This window comes from Rhagoletis pomonella, unplaced genomic scaffold (assembly GCF_013731165.1).
Source record: "Rhagoletis pomonella isolate Grant_MI unplaced genomic scaffold, Rhpom_1.0 Rhpom_scaffold_00003, whole genome shotgun sequence".
NCBI lineage: Eukaryota > Metazoa > Arthropoda > Insecta > Diptera > Tephritidae > Rhagoletis > Rhagoletis pomonella.
Genome location: NW_023458557.1, coordinates 98,322,659 through 98,342,235, shown reverse-complemented (window position 1 = coordinate 98,342,235; position 19,577 = coordinate 98,322,659). Strand labels below are relative to the sequence as shown.

General features: G+C 33.7%; 1 protein-coding gene across 1 annotated transcript in view; it reads right to left on the bottom strand.

The window, feature by feature from the left end:
- Nucleotides 1–19,577, bottom strand: part of LOC118735937 — a 155,478-nt gene that overhangs the window by 20,529 nt on the left and 115,372 nt on the right. The window contains exon 4 of the mRNA XM_036465978.1: nt 8,487–8,646. Within this exon, the coding sequence (XP_036321871.1) occupies nt 8,487–8,646 (160 nt within the window). The remainder of the gene's footprint in view (nt 1–8,486; nt 8,647–19,577) is intronic.

Below are 19,577 nucleotides of genomic sequence, written 5' to 3'. Positions count from 1 at the left end.
TGTAGTTGCAGTTAAAGAAAACACATGAAAAGGCACGATTTTTTTTTAAATTCGAAAAAATGTAAATATTGCAAGAACGGTGACACTTTTACCTGAAAATTTTTTATTTATCAGGGAGCTCCCCCCCCCCCCCCCCCCTACCTTCCCCTAAAGTTTGGCACGTTACTTCTGGGACACCCTGTATACATATGTATGTCATGAAAACGATTTTACTTAGCCAAAGGTAAATAAGGTAAATCGCTGTTGTTGAGTAAGTCCTCTTGCACAGTCGTTAGCATTTGTTTAAATATTTGCAAGCTTGTAGGAGAGTACCAGCATTCTCAAGATGTGAATTGATATGTATTAATATTCGCATTAAAGCCTGACGTGCTTATCACAATTAAATTAAAGCCGAATTAAAAACACTCAGTTGTATACATTATGGTTCGTTAAATGTTCATATGCATGTATTATTGCAGTACTGACACTCGACATGACTTCACACTGGAATATGCCAGAGATGTGTAGGGGGACATCAAAAGCTTTTAGCCGAAGGGGTTACTCATACGACATGCGTGTCAAGTGGAAATTTGTAAATAAGCTATAAGGATGCAAGAATTGCTGTGTTCTATACGGACTTAGATAAACTTGTTGTTAAGCACTTGTACGCACATGCAGACATAAATATTTGTATGCGTATATTTTCAAGAATTTGCCAGTATTTTATTCTCCTTAGGCAAATTGCGTGCAAATAATTAAATCGACTTCAGTTACTCACTCCTTTCTTGCGTGTTTTTGCCGACAAATTGCACTCAATTGCCACTTTATTCTACATATTTTATGTAGTACAAGTAGCTCACTTCAGCTCGCTTGTTTTCTTTAAGGACAGCAATTTTTTTTTTTTTTTGTAAGTATTACACAACAGAGGCAGACTAATTGACTTTTTGGTGTTAAAATGATAGCAGACAGGAATGATTTATTGGAGAAACGCAAGTGATTGGCTGGGGTGATTGATTGATTGATTGATTGGATGTGTCGTGACCAATTTTTTTCTTTTTTAACTTGGTATGGGGTTCATTTTCCTGATGTTGAGTCGATTGGATTATAAAATTATAAGCTCAATACAAAAGCGTTTTTTTTTTTTTAATTATATTAATACAAGTACATACATTTATAATGGAATAAGCCGAATAGCTTTCAAGCGAAGGAGGGAAGGACATCTCCCTGCGGTAGCCCTTGCCTAACTCTTTTCGGCTTACAGTATATATCTCCAAACGACACCGAGAAGAGAGAGTTTTAATCCAATTATTTATTTTTAATTGCGTTTTTAAACATTAATATTCTTTTTAGTTATTAACAAAATTCTGTTATATTGCTGGCAATATAATTGCACTACTTGCAAAAAAATTGCTTTTGTTCTTCCTCTTTCGTCAATTTTCGATTACAATTTTGTATCAATGCTATACCTCGTTCAGCAATATCGATAACAAATTTAATACTTTTAATCGCCTCTAAGACAACCAACTTTAAGGCAATTTTTTAGAGAATTCAATGCCCTACAAGAATATGCCTAGAATTTTGTACTCAAACGGTTCAATAGTTATAACTTTTTTAATGAAAACAATTTTTTTTTTTTTACATGTTATTTACATGGAAAATTTCTAATGCCCACTGACACCTTTTAAAATTGGCATAAACATTTTGCCAAATGCGAGAATTTTCTTCCGAGTAAATAGGTCCTTTTAAGGCCATAAATTTGTTAGGCTAGTTGTTTTGGATCACCCTAATTATATACGAAAATTGCTATTTTAAAGTATGTAACCAGATTAAATATTTATAACCGATAACAGCTGTACTAAGGTTTTATGTATTCTTAAGAAATATATGCAAAGAAGAGCTTTTAGCAAGAATTTTAATTACTTTTCATTATATCAAAATGGCATCCAGCTGCCACTTGAACCTACGCAATATTCTTACTTAAGCAAAATGGAAAATTTCACGAGTATTTACATACATATATTTAAATTAAATTTATCATATTCCAGTCAACTATTTGATGTTAAAGAATGCCTGGCTCTTTTCACTTCAATCATTTTCATATTGCTAAAGCATTTTATTTTTTTAATTTTTTTGGTATTTTCTCTGTTATCTCCTCAGTCTTTATGGATCATTTGTCATCACGTTTTTTATTTTATTTTTCGCACTCATAGACGTCTATACGCTGATTGATATGACCGTCTGTAGCCTATCCGAGCCCGTCTGTAGCTCATCAATGGCAACAACAAAATTAAACCCACCGATTTTTACAGAATTTTGTTCTGGCTCAGTCGGTCAACTAATTCATTTTGAACGTGTATTGAAATATACTTATCGATTTGCATTGGCTTTTGTCTTCACAAATAAACAAAATGTGTTGTGACAGTCGATGGGCTGGCATTTGATTATATTGCTTTTACATATCTGCCTGATTTAGTTTCAAATTATTTACAGCAAGTCTCAAGAGGAAAGAAAAAAATATTCATTTCATATGCATTTACTTGGTTGGTAATAAAGCTTCTAAGAAAATCCAACATACATACATACATACTACATATGTACATACATACATACGTTTTTTGCTTAGAGCTCAGTCAGTAGTAACGGCTATCCACTGATATTTACACTAAATAAATTTCTCCATGCAATTAGATGGCGGAATGAAAATTTGACGTAAATTCGGCAGCTCCACCTGTGAAATTTTTTGGCACACACACTAACTTAGCACGTACGTTAACCGTTTTATGCATATCATGACGCGTGCAAGCCAGCAAAATGACGCCATAGTATAAACAGCATTGTAATTTTTTGTATTTTCTAAGCACACATACATTTCTATTTCTATTGCATTCTATCGACCTCCACATGCCTGCGAAATAGGCCGCCGACGGCTGTTTGTGGCGGCGATAAATTTTGGAAAACGTGCCGTTGTGGTACTACGTATCATTCGAGCGGTGGGAGCGCGATGGTAACGCCAGCGGCAATGATAGAAACGATGTCATTACCTTTGCCGCTTGCCATTTACGCGCCGCCTAGTTGAAACATTTTTTTGCTGTCTCTGTGCACTTGGTGTTGAGTGCCACACGTGTAGCTTCCCTGCAGGAAACTAGACTAGTTTATAACTAACTTATAACTACCCAGTAGTCATTAAGTTGTACCTTTCTATTACTTATTTCCTTCCGCCGTAACTAACTACTTTTGAAGGACGATGGCCGCAAAAAGGTGAGAACTGGTTTCCTCTGCTTTAGACGTCAGCTAACTTGTAGCTAACTGCTTTTGGACATAAAGTATGAATAAAAAAAGATTTTTTTCATTTTATTTATTTACTTTACTTAACATTATATATTTTCCTATTTTTTACGTGCTCTTTTGTAGGTGTTCCCATATTTGAATTCCAGATAATCAGATATAACACCAAAATAATAATATAAAATTTCGACCTTTATTTCATTTGTCCTGAATTCGAGAAAGCATCTGCGAAGTGCAGAAAAAAAGTATATTCAAATTAGTTTATGTATGAGGATATTTAAATAGAAGCTTGTTTAGAGAAAACAAACTCCCGTTAACGTCTGCGTGACTCCTGCACGACTTTACAACTCACTCAAAGTTAGTTTTGTCTTAGCTAATTAAATATTAGTTATTTATCGAAATCCCGCAAAAAAACTGATTATTTTTTATCAATTGATAATTGTTTTCTGCAGGGTTTGGCCATTTGCGCTTTCAGTGACTCAAAAAAAATGAACACGTGTTGATTTTTTAAATATTCTCAATGTTTTTCGAGCTAAATTTTTTTTGTAATTTTTCTATCAAAATATCGTCCAAGCTTTAACCAAAACCATATAAATCACAGTTCAAAATTCAGGAAAATTCAACAAAATTTCAACTTTTTCAACTGAATCTTTAGAACATTGTGGGTATGCAGTTTTACAGCCACCACAATTTTAGTTTAATGAAGTGCAAGTTTCAAGCGGCTAAAAAGCGCTTTGATTTTTGAAAAGTTTTTTTGTGAAGGATTTTTGCACTTTTTTCCAAATAAGCTTAAATTTCTTATGTAACAAAACGCGGGGGACCGTTAGTAATAAAATTTCAAAAAATCAACGCCAGTTTTTGTAAATTGCACTTGTTATATAAAAAAAAAAAACGAAAAAGTAGTTTAAAAAAAAAAATCTCAAAAAACAACGCGCTAGCCGTTTGAAATTTGCACTTCATTAGACTAAAACTGCAAGAATGTTCTAAAAATTCAGATGAAAAAGTTGAAATTTTGATGAAAATTTTTTGAGTTTTCCTCAATTTCGTATAAAGTTTGAAACTGTGATTTATATGGTTTGGGTTATAGCTTGGACGCTATTTTTATAGAAAAAAAGATTAGCTCGAAAAAGCATTACGATTAAAAAAAAAATCAACACATGGTCATTTGTTTGAGTCACTGTATATTTGTATGAGACTACATACGTTATATGTGTACATATATGATAGCACGCGTATATGCACAGTATATGCGTGTTGGAAAACGAGTGTGTGTGTGTGTGTATGCATATATATATGTATTCAATGTATTTTTACGTTTGTTCGACTTTTCAATTTTATTTTTCTCTTGGTGCCTTGTAACGTCAATAGGGTGATTTGTTTTCACACAAACAAAATAGCATCCTCATCTGCAGAAAAACAAACTTTAGTCAATTGCTGCTATTAAAATTAATTTACTGCTACCACAATGTGCTACTGAAATTATTTTCCATTTGAAACTGTTATATCTATATCAGTCTATAAATAATTGTCTATAAATGATTATGTGTATGTTGAAAAATATACTGAAAAGAAGCCATAAATTCCAAATGTTTGGAAATAAATGTAAGGTATTGGTTTTATATAAATAGCATGATACAAAAAAAAAAAGAGATAATTTCACTTTGAAAATTTTTGACAAGGCGAATTAATATAAGGCGATAGCATTGGCATGTATTTTGTTTTTGCTTTGGCGGCATATACTGGCAAAATCTGTATGAGTGTGTGTGGAAATTCAAACAAAATTTTCCAATTTGACATTCGAAGCCGTGCGGCGAAACACATACACAAAATCAGCTGATCTAGTAACACCACCTTATATAAATTCGCCTTGATTTTTGACTTAAACCGGGCTTATTGAAGTTTCTACTTTTCGTAAAATTGCTCATGTAGCACTGCCATCTCAACAAATTATTGTTTTGGAAATTTTAATATTTTTTTTAAGGACTTTTTTATGCATTAAAAAATAAGCCTATTACATCTTGCGAGACATTACCACACTGAACCAAAAAACCATCTTTGGATGAAAGAAAAACCTTCCTTACTTTAAGGTCGAAAATTCTCCCGAATGAGTAGCTTTTATTTGGAATGTATAAATACGTACACGAAAATATGCAACCGTGGATGTAATCTATCATTTTGAAGAAATATTGGGCATGATAAGAGGATAAGACTTCTTTAGTGCAATTTCGTTCCCCTTTTTCTTCATTTTGATTGCTGCTTTTCTTCAATTAAGAGACGTTTTTTTTTTTTAGTTCAAAAGCGCTATTAATATCCTGGACAAAAAAAAAGTGAAAGCTAACAGTAGTTTAATAGTATTAGATAACCGTTTTGTTACAAAAATAAATATATAATCATTTATCAATAATATTCTATACTCGGCATACACAACTATGTATATGTATGTATGTATGTGTGTAAGTTCATTGTATGATTATATGTACAGATACATAAGTACGTATGTTCTCCCATAAAATAAAGCATATTGGCCAGTGTTTTTTGTCTGCGAACTCAGCAGATTGTGTGCGCGTCTATTCAAGCTTATGGAAAAACTTTCGCAGTTGCATACACAAATATGTACATACAAATACTACACTTACGGCATTGACTGACTTTATGTAAACAAACAAATAAACACATTTCGGTTAGAAGTTTACATACATCCATCATCCATAGTTACCGGCTAAATATGGTAATGCGAAGAGCAAAAGGAATAAGAAAAATAATTATTTTTAGCTCAAGTGAAAAAAGTATTTTATGGAATATGAATTTTTTAAAATCTTGAAAAGGGTCTTTATCTTGGATTAAGGGCCGAATTCCACTAAAATATTTTAGCTATGCATTCATATTCACAGTTGTATGACATTCAATCATTTCTGAAAGCAGGCAACCTCTTTGATCTGACCTATCTCAATTAAGTTTTGAGTTCATGCACCAACTTTTTAAACTTACTAGATACCCTATACCAAGCCATACATTGTATTTATGTAGATGGCACTTGGCTGCCAGACTGTTTGCACATTAATAATACATAATCGTAAATATGTCTGCGTCTTTTCAGGCAGGGCGCATTATTGGTTTTCCACTATTTTCAATTAATTACGATTAATAGTGATGGAAATTTATCTGGTTTAATGCAAAAGCTGTTTATTGAGCATACATTATATATTTACCGAATCACCAAACAAGGTAAGTGGAATGTAAAATTAATCGCAAATTTATTTAATGACATTATAAAAGTTTATGCTAATCGGGCTAGTAAAAACTAAGTGTTTTGTTAATACAAAATTAATGGAATGACTGGATATTATTCGATATACAATTTGCTTTTATTGATGACGGGGAATATTCTGATGGATAAAAAAGTCAGTTGAGCCCAATATCTAATTAGGAGTAAGTGACAGGCGAAAAGCGAAAAACAAAAAATGTTATACAATTGACTTTCACACGCATTATAATTTATTAATTTATTATTTGTATGTTTTTTTTTTCGTTATTTGCCTTTTGCTGCTTCCATCGGGTATGATATATTTCGAAATGAATTTTCCAAACCAAATGTGATAAGGGATAAACAAAATCCTTTTATATTTCTTTTACGTTGTACCTACAATTTCCGAAAAGTTCGGATTTGAACACAAAGGTCACGAAAAATTCTTAATGGTTCCAGAAAAATCGCGAAAATTGCTGAAAAAAAAATCTAGGAAACTGCCAAAACCATACAGTAGACAGTCCAACGAAATTCTACCAGAATCAACTTATTCAATTGGCTCTAGTTTTTTAGATATTTGAGACTTAAGGTATCAAAAAACGAATTTTTAGCAAATTTTGAACTACTCTATGAAGATATAGACGACGAATAGAATAGCTGAAATATTGTGCTTTTAGCTCCAAAGTTAAAAAGTTGAATCCTAATACATATGGAATTAAAAAATTTTTTTTTTCAAAAATCCATTTAAATTTGTTGTATCTCAATTTACTTGTCAAATGTTGCTAAAACTCTTGAATAATTGGAAAAATTGAAGTACATATTTAAGTTGAAATGCTGTACCTTTTGGCGTTACACTCATTCGAAGAATAATAAATTCAAAATGTTACGTCTTTTGTGTTCCGTTGTGTAGGGGAAAATACCAACGGACTCCACCTGTATGAATTCGCGTTGCGCAATATTGTTGGTAAATTCTCATAACAAGATATTTTAATTTTTATGTAGAAAATTCCACGAAATCTACTTGTGTTAAAAATGCCTTGCTTAAAATGTAAATGGTTTTTAAAGGCCCACAGGAGGCCACAGAGGAGTTGTCAACAGTTTTGTTTTAGATTTTTCCTTAAATTTTTTATAAAAACATGGTTTATACTACCACAACAAAAAAAAAACATATAAATATAATAAGCATTGTGCAAAACTCAGTTAAATTGGTTAATTTTTGGGAATCGTTTTTTTTTTTTTTTTGTTTTTAATTTGTGTGTATGGAACAAAATGCGTGAAGAAAATTACACAAATCAACGGTAATCAAACTTGCACTTTGTTATACTAAATTTTAATGGGCTACAAAGCTGCCTTATTCAAAAAAAATCTGATTAAATAGTTGAAAATTTTCATGAAAATTCATTGAATTTTCCTGAGTTTAAAAATTGTATTTTTTATTTTTTTATTGTTGTGGTATGAACCATATTTTTAGCGAAAAAAATAAAAATTAAATGTGTGTGAAAAGTTTTCTGTTCCAATACTTCTTGGTGTGAGTGTAAATATTTTTAGAAATACTTCAGATGAAATTTAAGCATATTTTTTGTAAAAAGTATTTCTAAGCAAACAAAAACACAACTGACTTCAATGCTGTTTAAAAAATTCAGCAGTACCGTTAATTTCTTTATGAACAAATGATCGGAACTAAACCAAAGCCATTAGAAAAATATTGAAACGGTTCACGTGATCCAAATACATAAAAAAAATATTCCGATGAATTGATAAGCTTCCTGCTTTTTTAAAGTCGGTAAAAAATTTCAGGAAATAATAGCCCTATATTCTTCTTTGGCTTAAGTGAGCTGTTTTGAAATTCAAATTATTTAAATGTGTTCAGTATTTGGGCAGTTTATTTCAAACAAAGATAATTTATTTCAATCTCAAAAATTACAATTAGTCCAAATGAAAATGGTATGTAAAAATACTAAAATGTTTGATTACTCACCTTCAATCTGGCGGGAGTTAAAATTTGTTTGCACGCAATCGGGTGAACAATCGCAAAGTAACGTTCCACGCATATGACCACAAGTATGAAAATTGATGCAGTGTAGCTGAGCGAGTGCACGAACTGATACATGTGGCAGAGAAATTCGCCAAAGACCCAGCTGAGTGAAAAAAGAAAGCAAAAAGTTTGTTTGTACATAATCAAGGAAAAACAAATATTGAATTATACAAAAGTGCAAGTTTCTTAGCAACTATACCAAGTTTTTGATCAAAAATCAGGCGGGATTTTTTTTTTTTTTTCAAAAAAATCAGCTTGCAACGTATGTGATGTCAAGGGAAGTCAACCGCCAGGCAGCGTGTGAGTCAGTGATGCATCCAAATCACTTGTCACGTACAGCGCAACAATAAACGAGTGAGCGCACGCAACGCACACAACTCGACTAAAGACAAGTGGTCGTATTTTATGCATGGCGAATTAAGTTACACATATGCACACACACATACTCAACTAATCGTAAGCCAAGTGTAGTTCACTGGGAGCGCAGCGAAAGTGAGCTCGTGCGCCACTGGACACCATGCCGTATGCGCAATATTTAATTAACATAAATTCTAGCAAACGCAAGATGCATGTGCGTCCTCTACAAACAGTGCCAAAGACATAAGCAGGCAAACGGCAAAAGAAAAACAACGAATGGCAATGCATTCCACTGTACAAATGCAACATATATGTTGTACACAATGTAAGAAAAAGAATTTAATTTGAGAAGGAAGTCGCATACATATGACTCACGTCACAGCAGTTGTCACCGCGGCAACATAAAACAAAAAATAAAAACGAAGAAAAACTTTGAAGACAAGCTCCTTACATACATACATAGTTGTGTGGAATTTTTTTGCATTGCTGCAGCAGCGGCGACAAGCTTACATTTCTCATAATACGTAATTGCAATAGCGTCGCACTAATGCCAGCGGTTGCCATTGTTGGCTGGCTGATTCTTGGAAACGGAGAAACAGTTGTGGCAGAGGAGAGTCGCAGCAAAGTAGTAAGAAAATCTTGCCATCAGAACAAGCCGCAAATTCGCGGAAAAAGTGTTATATGGAAATGCAAAACAGAAATATGAAATACGACAGCTGTGCGCTGTTTGTTTGTTCATCTCGAACATTAAATGTCTTTGCTTCAGCCAAGGCAGTTAAACGATTCGCTGTGCTACAAATGGCGTTTTTTTTTTTTAAATTGAAGAAATCTTTTTGCAAATGACGCTACTGTAAACTTGTTATAGTTTCAAATTTATCTAATATTTTTTAAAACTTTCATTGATGTGAATTTTTATTTTTAGCTAAGGGCGGCACATCAGTTGACGCAAAATAATTCTTGAATTAAATGTTAAAGCAAAAACAGGCGCATATAAAATAACGCACATGAAGACCTTTCACGCAAATGATGGTGAGTCCCTTGTGGCTCAGCTCCTTAAAGCCATCACCCACCATCATTCACCCACCAACTCAATTTTACTTTCTGAGAGCAGAAGTGGCCTAACACAAAATTATTTGTTTTTTGTATAATGAATTAAATAACGAAGAATTTAAAAATAAAAGTCGCTCATTCTTTAATTTTAAGGTACATAGCTAAATAGCTTACCCTTAAATTAAAGAAAAGGTGACGTTTATTTTAAAACTTGTGACATTAGAAACTATCGTAAGAAGTTAACTATCAAAAAAATTGCGGGTTACGCCACTTCTGCTCTCATGGCCTGTTACGTGGTACTAAAAAGTACTAATTTAATATTTTTTAATGATCTCCGCCCAAAGATTTTATCTCAGTTCAGAAGCATTCGACAGCTGGACCTCGTTAAAATAAAGTTTTTATCATGAATCTTTTTTATGAAAAATTTCCTAAGACTATAGAAAATTCAAGGTTTCTTTTCAGATCTGTCGACACATTTAGGTTATTTTATGAAATTTCAAAAACCATGTTTCATCAAAATCTAAATTTTCGTAGCTATTACTTCCGGCATTTTTTACCTACTACACATCGATAAGTAGCATTTTCCCATTGAAGTGCTGCTTGCGTTCAATGTAATAAGGAGATACACTTCGAATGAATGTACACGTTTTTGAACTGTTTGAATAGGGCTCGTTTGGTATTACCTAGTCGCCTAAAAATTAAATCGGTGCGAAACTTGTCCGAGATCGTATACAGACTAAAAGCGTACACGCACTCCGATTGATTGGCCGTGAGCTGTCCTAACGTTCACAGCACTTCGCAGCCATACTGTGTGGGTAGTAATTGAGTAGCTTTATGAACTCCAAAAGGCTTGATTATTGGTTCTAACTTCCACCATACCCACAATGGGTACAGCCTCATAAATTTTTTGGAAAAAAAATTAGAAGGAATCGTCGTAGAACCTCAATTTCCACATGTAACATTTATGGACATAAATCAAGATTTAAAAAAAAACGAAAACTTTGCGTGGCCGATTTTTTTTTTAAAGCATACTTTCCATGTCAACTTAACCCCAAAAATGCCTTAAAAATACCACAAATGCCATCATCACTACATATATGAGATTACCCTAAAAGTCGCAAATATGCGCCAGATTTTTTTGTTCAGAAATCGAAGGAAAATATTTCGGTCCATCAAAAGTCTCAAAATTAGCATTTTATAAATTTTCGTTTTTTTTTTTCTCATTAGTAAGTGCTGTGTTTTCACAAGAACCTACAACAAAAACAAAAGTTATAAGAAAATCGCATTGCTTAAGTGAACAAAAATCTCCATCAGTTTTAGTTGAATAAATTTCTTTTGACTTTTGTTGCTAGTATTTTGTATAAAACTGCCAATTTCCTACAAAATTATAATCAACTTTTCTTATTCAAATATCATTTTCTTAGGCTAAACCATTTAAATATGAAAATTTAATAATCAAAAAATTGTATATTTTCCCCCTAAATATCTAGATCCTACTGTGGCCATTCTGAAAGAAAACCTTAGGAGTTGCTCTATGTCCACCCCAGATGTAGAAAACCAACAATCTACATACATATATATAATGACCCGCCTTTCATACTTTTACCACGATAACATTTTTGGGGCTCCTTCTGAACCGTCTTTGCGATACCCAACTTTTTTTTATGCCGAACAGGATTCCGAACCTACAATCAGGGCATTTGAAAACCTCGAAAGTTTTCGAAGCTATTTTTGGGATTTCACCTTTTTGCAACCTAGTAAACAATGGCGAATTTCAGATATTTGGCAGTTCAGTGAGAGTTTGTATGTACAGGGTGGGGGGACAAATAAGACCTACCATCCATAGTTCTTAGGTCCATAGTTTACCTAGCAGTATGCGCAGTCGCTCCATCTTATTGTAACTAAAAATTAGAATGCTGTTTTTTAAGAAGCCCCAGACTAGTTCGCCGCGAAAACTTTCGACGCGAAAAGCGTCTTTCATACAATTGTTGACAGTTGTTTTTCGTGGCTGAAAAAGTTTATTCGAGGTTTTCGAGCCATTTTCGAGTTTAAGGAAATCCCCTAAATATGTATTATTTGTAAATATAGCATTCCGGTAGTTAAAATGGACCACTCGACTGCCAACCATGCAATTGGGCACCCGGGGTTAAGGAGAGTCGCTAGATTCGACAACCTCGTGGCCTATAATAGTAAGATTGTCACCAAATCTGGGGTTACCTCGTTATATTACGCTTCTTTTGCACCCTGTAAAGCGTTTGAAACCCAGCAAGGTTTCTTATTACATTATTATTCTTTACAGTGTATGTAAATTCCATTTGAAACTGGGATATTTTGCTTAGTTTATTTAAAGGACCAAGTAGTGTAAAAGTTTGCTAAGACATCTCAAACCAGCGTTAGTATTCACTTACTGCAATTACCCTCATTTCACACACACGTGCATGCATATATATATATATATATATCTCTCCATGCCAAATATCTCCTCCTCTAACTGGATATATTTCTTGCAAAATACACAGCAGCATCTGCTTGATTACGGCTATAATTGTCAAACAAAGTTTGGAATGCCGCACGTGCCAGTATAACTGTCAAAATGCGCATAGAAACATGGAACCTTGCTCAACAATGACACTCTAAACAACTTGATGCCGCCTATTGGTAGACAGCCAAGAACTCGAAAAGCATCATAACGAGCAAACGATGAACAAATTTGATGAATGGTAAAAAGTTGAAAGTCTAAGTTTCCTAGGCCCGACTATGGAAGGGATAAGTAATATAGGTTTTGATATTTGTGTCTATTTGTATTATTTAATTTACTAAGTTTTCTGAAAATTTCCTTTTCACATTAGCAATCTTTTTGTTTTGTTTTATGAGAAAAGTTTATGTCACGCCACATGCCAACAATACGTTGATGATGCAAATATTTCATAATTGAAAGGCAAATTCGCCATCCTTATCACAATGCAACCCTCGTACATATCGAGGGCTTATATCCAATACCCTCTCTCTGCACGTTTCACAAAAAATGAGATTCTGGTATAAAAATCCACTTAAGTCTTAACTGTCATCGGTGATATTAATGCTGACCTTGTCCAACGCTTGTCAGAAGAATTTACTACTAAATTTGCAAAATCGGAATTAACATCAGAGATGACAGGTTAGTCGCAAATGGGTTCTAACATGACAAAGTAGTTTTTGTGCAGAATGCGAATAGAGGGTATTAAATATAAGCGCTCGATATGTAAGTATATACAATTATAAATCCATATATACATATGTACGAGTATATCAAATTATCTACAGCTATAAATTTACGCAAATGCGTTTTCACGCACATACATACATAAATACATACATAAATACATCACTATTAGCATCATTGTCGTCTTCACTCTTTTATCAGACGATACCGAAAAGTCTCATACGCTTGAATGCCATGACAAATGTTGCTCATCCGCCATGCCGCCACAAATTGGTTAGCGAAGTAAGCAGATTTATGCGCTTCGTCTGCGGCAAATGCGATCGTTTGAGCAATAAAACTGTCGTTCATTTGTCGGTTGAATAGCATATGGGTTAAGCTAAATTATATTTATGTACATATTTGTGTACTTATTGTCGCTAATTTTATATGTATACGTACATTAGGACGGATTGATTTTTTTCGACATCCTTCCTGGTAGACTTCGATTCTATATTCGACGGATAAAATTGCTTTAAAGTCAGTTTCGAAACACCCACCATTATATAATAATATGAAGATATATTTTTACTAAATTCTTTTTTTTTTTTTTGTTTTCATTCGTTTTTTTATTGCAACTAGTATATACATACATACAAAATTAATACTAACAAACAATTTGTATCGAGTAAATTAAAAGATAAAAGAAAAGCTTTGTGTATCTTATACACTTGTAGACAATTACACACACAGCGCAATTTAGCGTCTAGCGTAATACCCAAGTATTTCGCTTCGTTGACGTGTGGAATATTTACCTCATCGATGTAAACTGGTTTGAATGAGGAACGTTTTAGAGTAAACACTATATGCACAGATTTAGTGTTGTTTAGTTTGATGCGCCACTTTTTAGCCCATATTACAACAGAATTGACAGCCTCTTGAAGTTTAATCGTTTAAAGTAAACGTCTTTTCGAGATGCTCGGCAAACAACCCGCTTTCTGCGCGTTTTGTTTTCGCCCACTGCGTCTCGCTGATTTTGATTGGGGCAACGTGTTGAACTGGTCTCTTGAACATTTTGGACGCCTTCCACAAGGGGTAATCGGAGCTTTTATCGGCTGAAAGGCCCATCAGGAAGCGATTGAAGGAGTCATTTTTAAAAGACTTAATTACCATATGCAATTGTTTGATGACTTTATTTAATTTTGACTTGTTTGCTGGAGACCTAGTTTGCCAACGACGTCGGAACTTCCTCTTTACAGATATTAAGCTTCTTATATACGCAGGATATGTTTTCCCGTGGGAGGCTAGCATTTGAGCGGGCATACTATTCCACGTTGCCATCTGTATTTGTTGCGTTAACTTCAATACCGCATCATCAAGCTCATCAATGGAATCAATTTGGTCATTAGGCTTATCTAGTTCTTCCATCTGCATTTGGAAATGTTCCCAATCAGTAAATTTATTTACTAACTTTAATGGATGTTGATTTACTGCTGGATTTTCAGAAATGACTAGTATCACGGGTGAATGCAAAGAATTAAGATGCAAGCCTTCAGTGATGGTTAAATGGGTTGCAGAAACGTTTTTGTAGACAAAGAAGTCGATTAAATCAGGAACTTTGCTTATGCACGTTATTTTTTCCAGAGAATTTATATATTCATTCATTATACTTTAGTAACTATTACTCTGTATACTAACTTCGTGTTAGTTATTAATAGCTTCTATTAAAATTATGGAGCTTGAAATTGACTTTAGAGCTATTTGATGTTAAAACCGAATCTGATAAAAATGATGTCGAAAAAAAATGTTTTCATGCAAATTAAACCATCCTAATGTATTTACATGTATTCCTATCTTCCCAGCAAACATTTGGAGTCATAAATTAGGCTTTAAGGAGTCCTATTTCGAAGCCGTTACGCTCATAATGAGCTCATTTAAGAATCCAATATAAGGGTGTTTCCCTTCTTACGAAGGTCGGCAAAATGACATTAATACCTTCAGGAAAGGCTTTTTCAAACTAAGACTTTTTTGTAGCTGTATTAGAAGATCTTCACGCTGCTTTGGTTTTAAAGCAACGGAGGTTAAATTAAAGGTAGCAAACGTAGTAAGCGTTTCGGTGCAAGCCTGATGACATAAGTTATGACCAAAAGTTATTAATTCACTAAAACTTCTAATATACACCCTAATTTACTTGAATAGGCACACTTTATTCCCTTCAATGTCACAGTTATGTGTGTCTGGACTTTTGGGGCATCGGAGAAGCTGTGAAGAAAAGTAGTGAAAATGAAATAAATAATTCGGTGACTGAAGTTTATAAGCCACTTTTTATCAAACTAAACAGAAGTAGGCTTACAGGGTGCGTCAGATATTTGGTGACACTCACATATACATATGTGTGAAATTCCGTACATATACGTTTTTTTTTTTTCAATTTAAACGTTATGTACTTTCACTTGTATCGTTGCCATGCGTGCGAATTACAGCAAAGCTCGATGACAGTTGCTCGAATCCTTCAGATATTCCACATGCATTGCGAACAATGTTTCCGGCGATTGTTATGGTTTCGGGAGTTGTGAGCAAGGAAGGCCTTCGCATAAACGCTTTTGCATATGTCGAAGTTTAAGAAGCAGTTATGGAACCCTGGCTAGATAGTGTACGTGGTGGGAGGCTACTCGTAAATATTCCAACAGAACTCTGTTCCTTCATACATGGAATTCTGGCAGGTGATTCTTGCTCAAGCTGTTTTTATTGGATTTTCTAAGAAATATACGAATTCTAGTTCAAAAATCGGTATATCCTCAAATACCTAAGGCTCCTGTATTTTATGTTCACTCTATGAATTGCCATGAGATGATATTAGAGCGATGATAATTTAGTTTCTGAAATATGTTTTCACTAAAGATGGCAGAACGAAAGGAAAAATATGTACTCCTTAATTTAGATGAAATCGAAGCGGATAAAGCAATTTGCATTTATCGTACTATCTATTTATGTTCTTTGCTGAAGACATACGCAATTACTTATTACAAAAGAAAACCAGAATAGATTATCGCATACTTATACATGCAAACAAGCACATCTCTAATTTGGCCATCCATTTTCACACAATTTACAATTTATCTGTGATACAAAATTGTTGCAATTTAATGAAATTTTGCCTACTAAGCAGCAAGCAGTAAACTCTCTGCCACGTCAACATCCATGCGGAAATCCCACACACAAATCATGGCCTTGACGACAACAATTAAGCCTCACAGATAGTTGAACGCTTTGATGATAATGTTTTCGGAAAATTTTATAGCATCTCAATGGGTGCCGCACGTACCACAAAGTCGCTTTTAAATTTTGTCATTTTCATACGAATTTCCATAGAAATGTTCTCATTCCACCAACCAATGACTTGTAATTAATGGGCTTGATAATGTGCTGTAAGTAAGGAAATTACAAAACCATACAATGTCTCCCGTATATGTATGTATGTACATATATGCGTTTTACGCGCATGTGTTGTACGTGTGGCGGATTCTGCATTAATTATGTGTTGAATCCTTGGAGATTGTCCGCAGACAGTTAGTAAAGCGAATGAAATTGTAGATGTTTGTTTGACAATTAAATCCCAGATTTTCTACTAGAGAAGCAGCTGTACCTTTAAGTCGCTTAAAAACTTTACGTGGAATGCAAATGTCTGTAAGGTTGCTTAAACAACTTATTCAAGCTGAACGGAGCTGCAGTAAGTTTTGCTGTTATTTGCTTTAATAAGTCCTACTTGTTTCGTTTGGGCGTTCTATATTGCATACTTTCGGGCACTATGTGCTAAAAGTCGCCTCAGCAGCTGAACTACAAAAGTCATGAAGTTTCCAAAGTCGAATCCTTAATAAGCAGCACGGCACCGCGCCAGGTTTCGCGAATGAAATTTCAAAAAGCTTTGTGTTGTGCATACATACTTACGCCAGTTGTGGCTTTCATCAAAAATTTTAAGCTAAAAGCATATGCAATTTCCCTAACCTCTACCCGATTGCGCTGTGTAATAAGAAAAACATTTCACACAGTACATATGTAGCTACTTTTAGTTTTTCTTTGCACTTTTTGCATTGTTGCTAAGTCAACTTTACACTGATGTAATGGAGCTTTCAAAAGTCGATTATTACAAGAGCCCAATAGAGATTGTATGCAAAGAAAGTAAATTACAAAAACAAAGTTACTCAACACTAACATGGCTTTAATTCTACTTGACGCTTGTACATTAGGGTGGTCCAAAAACAGTAAAGTTCTATACGGAAAAATATACCTCTATTTTTTGTGTTGAAGTCGAAAAAAATTTAGAGAGTGCTCGAAGCGCTCAAAGTTTCCCTTATATTTTATACGAAAAAAAAACAACTCTTCGCAGAAATGATATAGAATTCTTGAAAATAAATATTTTTAAATCCGAAAACTCACAATAATAATACCCAGTTGCTCATTTAACCATTTTTTAATACTAAAGATTTTTATTTATCCCTTCATTGCATTTTCTAGGGGTTTTGGCTGACCTAGGTTATACTTTTTCGGTATATAACCATCCTAGTGGTGGCGGCATTAAAATTCCGACTTTACTGTTTTTGGACCACTCTAATGTGCATATGCATGTGTATTGTTTTATTTTAATTTTTCATTTTTAATTTTTCGTTTTCGGATTTTTTTCCGCAAACAAATCCGTAGTCAATCAATGCCTCAGCCAGCAATACGCAACCAGCTGTTGAAAAAGCAAGCACAACATCGAACAGAGTGCAAATCCTTCGCAAGTAAACATACATCCATACATATGTTTGCATGCAAAACACACGCGCACAGCAGGCGGGTAAATATTTGCAAATGATTGCATACAAACAGGCGCATACATTCAGACATATGTACATATGTAAATACAAACATGTGTGCGTATGTGTGTACGGCATACTTTGGTATGCTTAATACTTAAGTCTGTAAATACATATATGTACGTATTACGTAAGTAAGTAAAGTATATGCAACCGCTTGTTCGATTTCAGCGAAAAGTTTTAAATTTAATGATGAATTATGTAAACGCTTTGTGGCTTTTCTCATTACGACACTGCGTCGGCTGGCGCCATTTATTATCATTGTCGTTCAGAGTCTCTCTCACTTGAGTGACTATATTATTTAATGATATTGAATCACTCATGCGATATTGGATATATTTACATATTAACATGCACATACTATATTTAAACGCAAACGGAATCATTGGTATAGCTCGTTTATTCAGTCGGGATTGACTTTTTGATATTATCATCACATAATGTGGGCATTCAAATATATCGCATGTATGTTTATTAGACTGGTTAAAAAGAATCGATTATTTCTTCTTTTTTTTAATATGAAAAATATGTGAAAAAGGCGCCTACCAAAAGCGTAGCCCTCAACATTAGGATTTAGTGGTCGCTCAGCGCGAATTTCTATTTCCCATAAAAGTAAATAACACAGGAAATTTTTTTTTATTAGTATAACCGATTTTCATTGTACTTGGTTGGTATATATTCAAATAATTGGTACAACTACTTTTTTAGTGGTCCCATTATTATCGCATATTGTGACAATTTTTTCCATATCGGCCAAATTATATACGCGACGATAATCGTGACAACATGATCACACTAACGTGCTTGATTAATAATAACAATAAACAAATTGTCCAATTTGCTCGCAATTTTTACAATTCGATTGTTCTACAATGAGCAAAAGAGTGTTCACATTATCGGTACAGCAATATTAATTTTGGTTGCTTATAGTCAGCACAATTTCGGCTTATTTGGAAAAATTGTGTTTGCTACCACTATCAGTAGATGAAATGCGCTGTGAATCGGCCCATTGCGCTGGTAATGTGATCTTAGCTTAAAGTCAAATTTGTACATTTTTTATATTGCGCTAATGTTACAGAATGAAAAATTTAGGATGACAATTTTTTTTTGGAATTTCTATTGAAAAATTTGAACAAATTGTTTTTAGTGACGGGGATAAAGAAAAATATTTGTACATGATTTGGATGCAATTTGCAACAAATTTGGGGCAAATACCCAATAGTATGACCCTGGCTTAAATCAACATATGTTCGCGCGATATATATTTTTGAGCGAATTTGATGGCTGTACAAAAATTCTATTTTGATTTTTGCATAAATTCACTGCTCCAAAAGTTATTCAAGATTGAATTCGAACGTATACCAAATTTAACTTCTTTAATTTTAGGCAAAAGGTTAGAATTTATCACCGAACATCATACAATATTTATTAAAGCTTTTATAATTTTTGCTTCTCTTTGAGAAAAAGATCGTTTTACAATTTCTGCTCCCACATATTGACAAAATTTGGGTATACATTTTTTTATTATTTAACTCTAATTATTTTGTATAAAAGTATAGTTTATTGATTGACAAAAAAAGTTTAAAAGTGGAT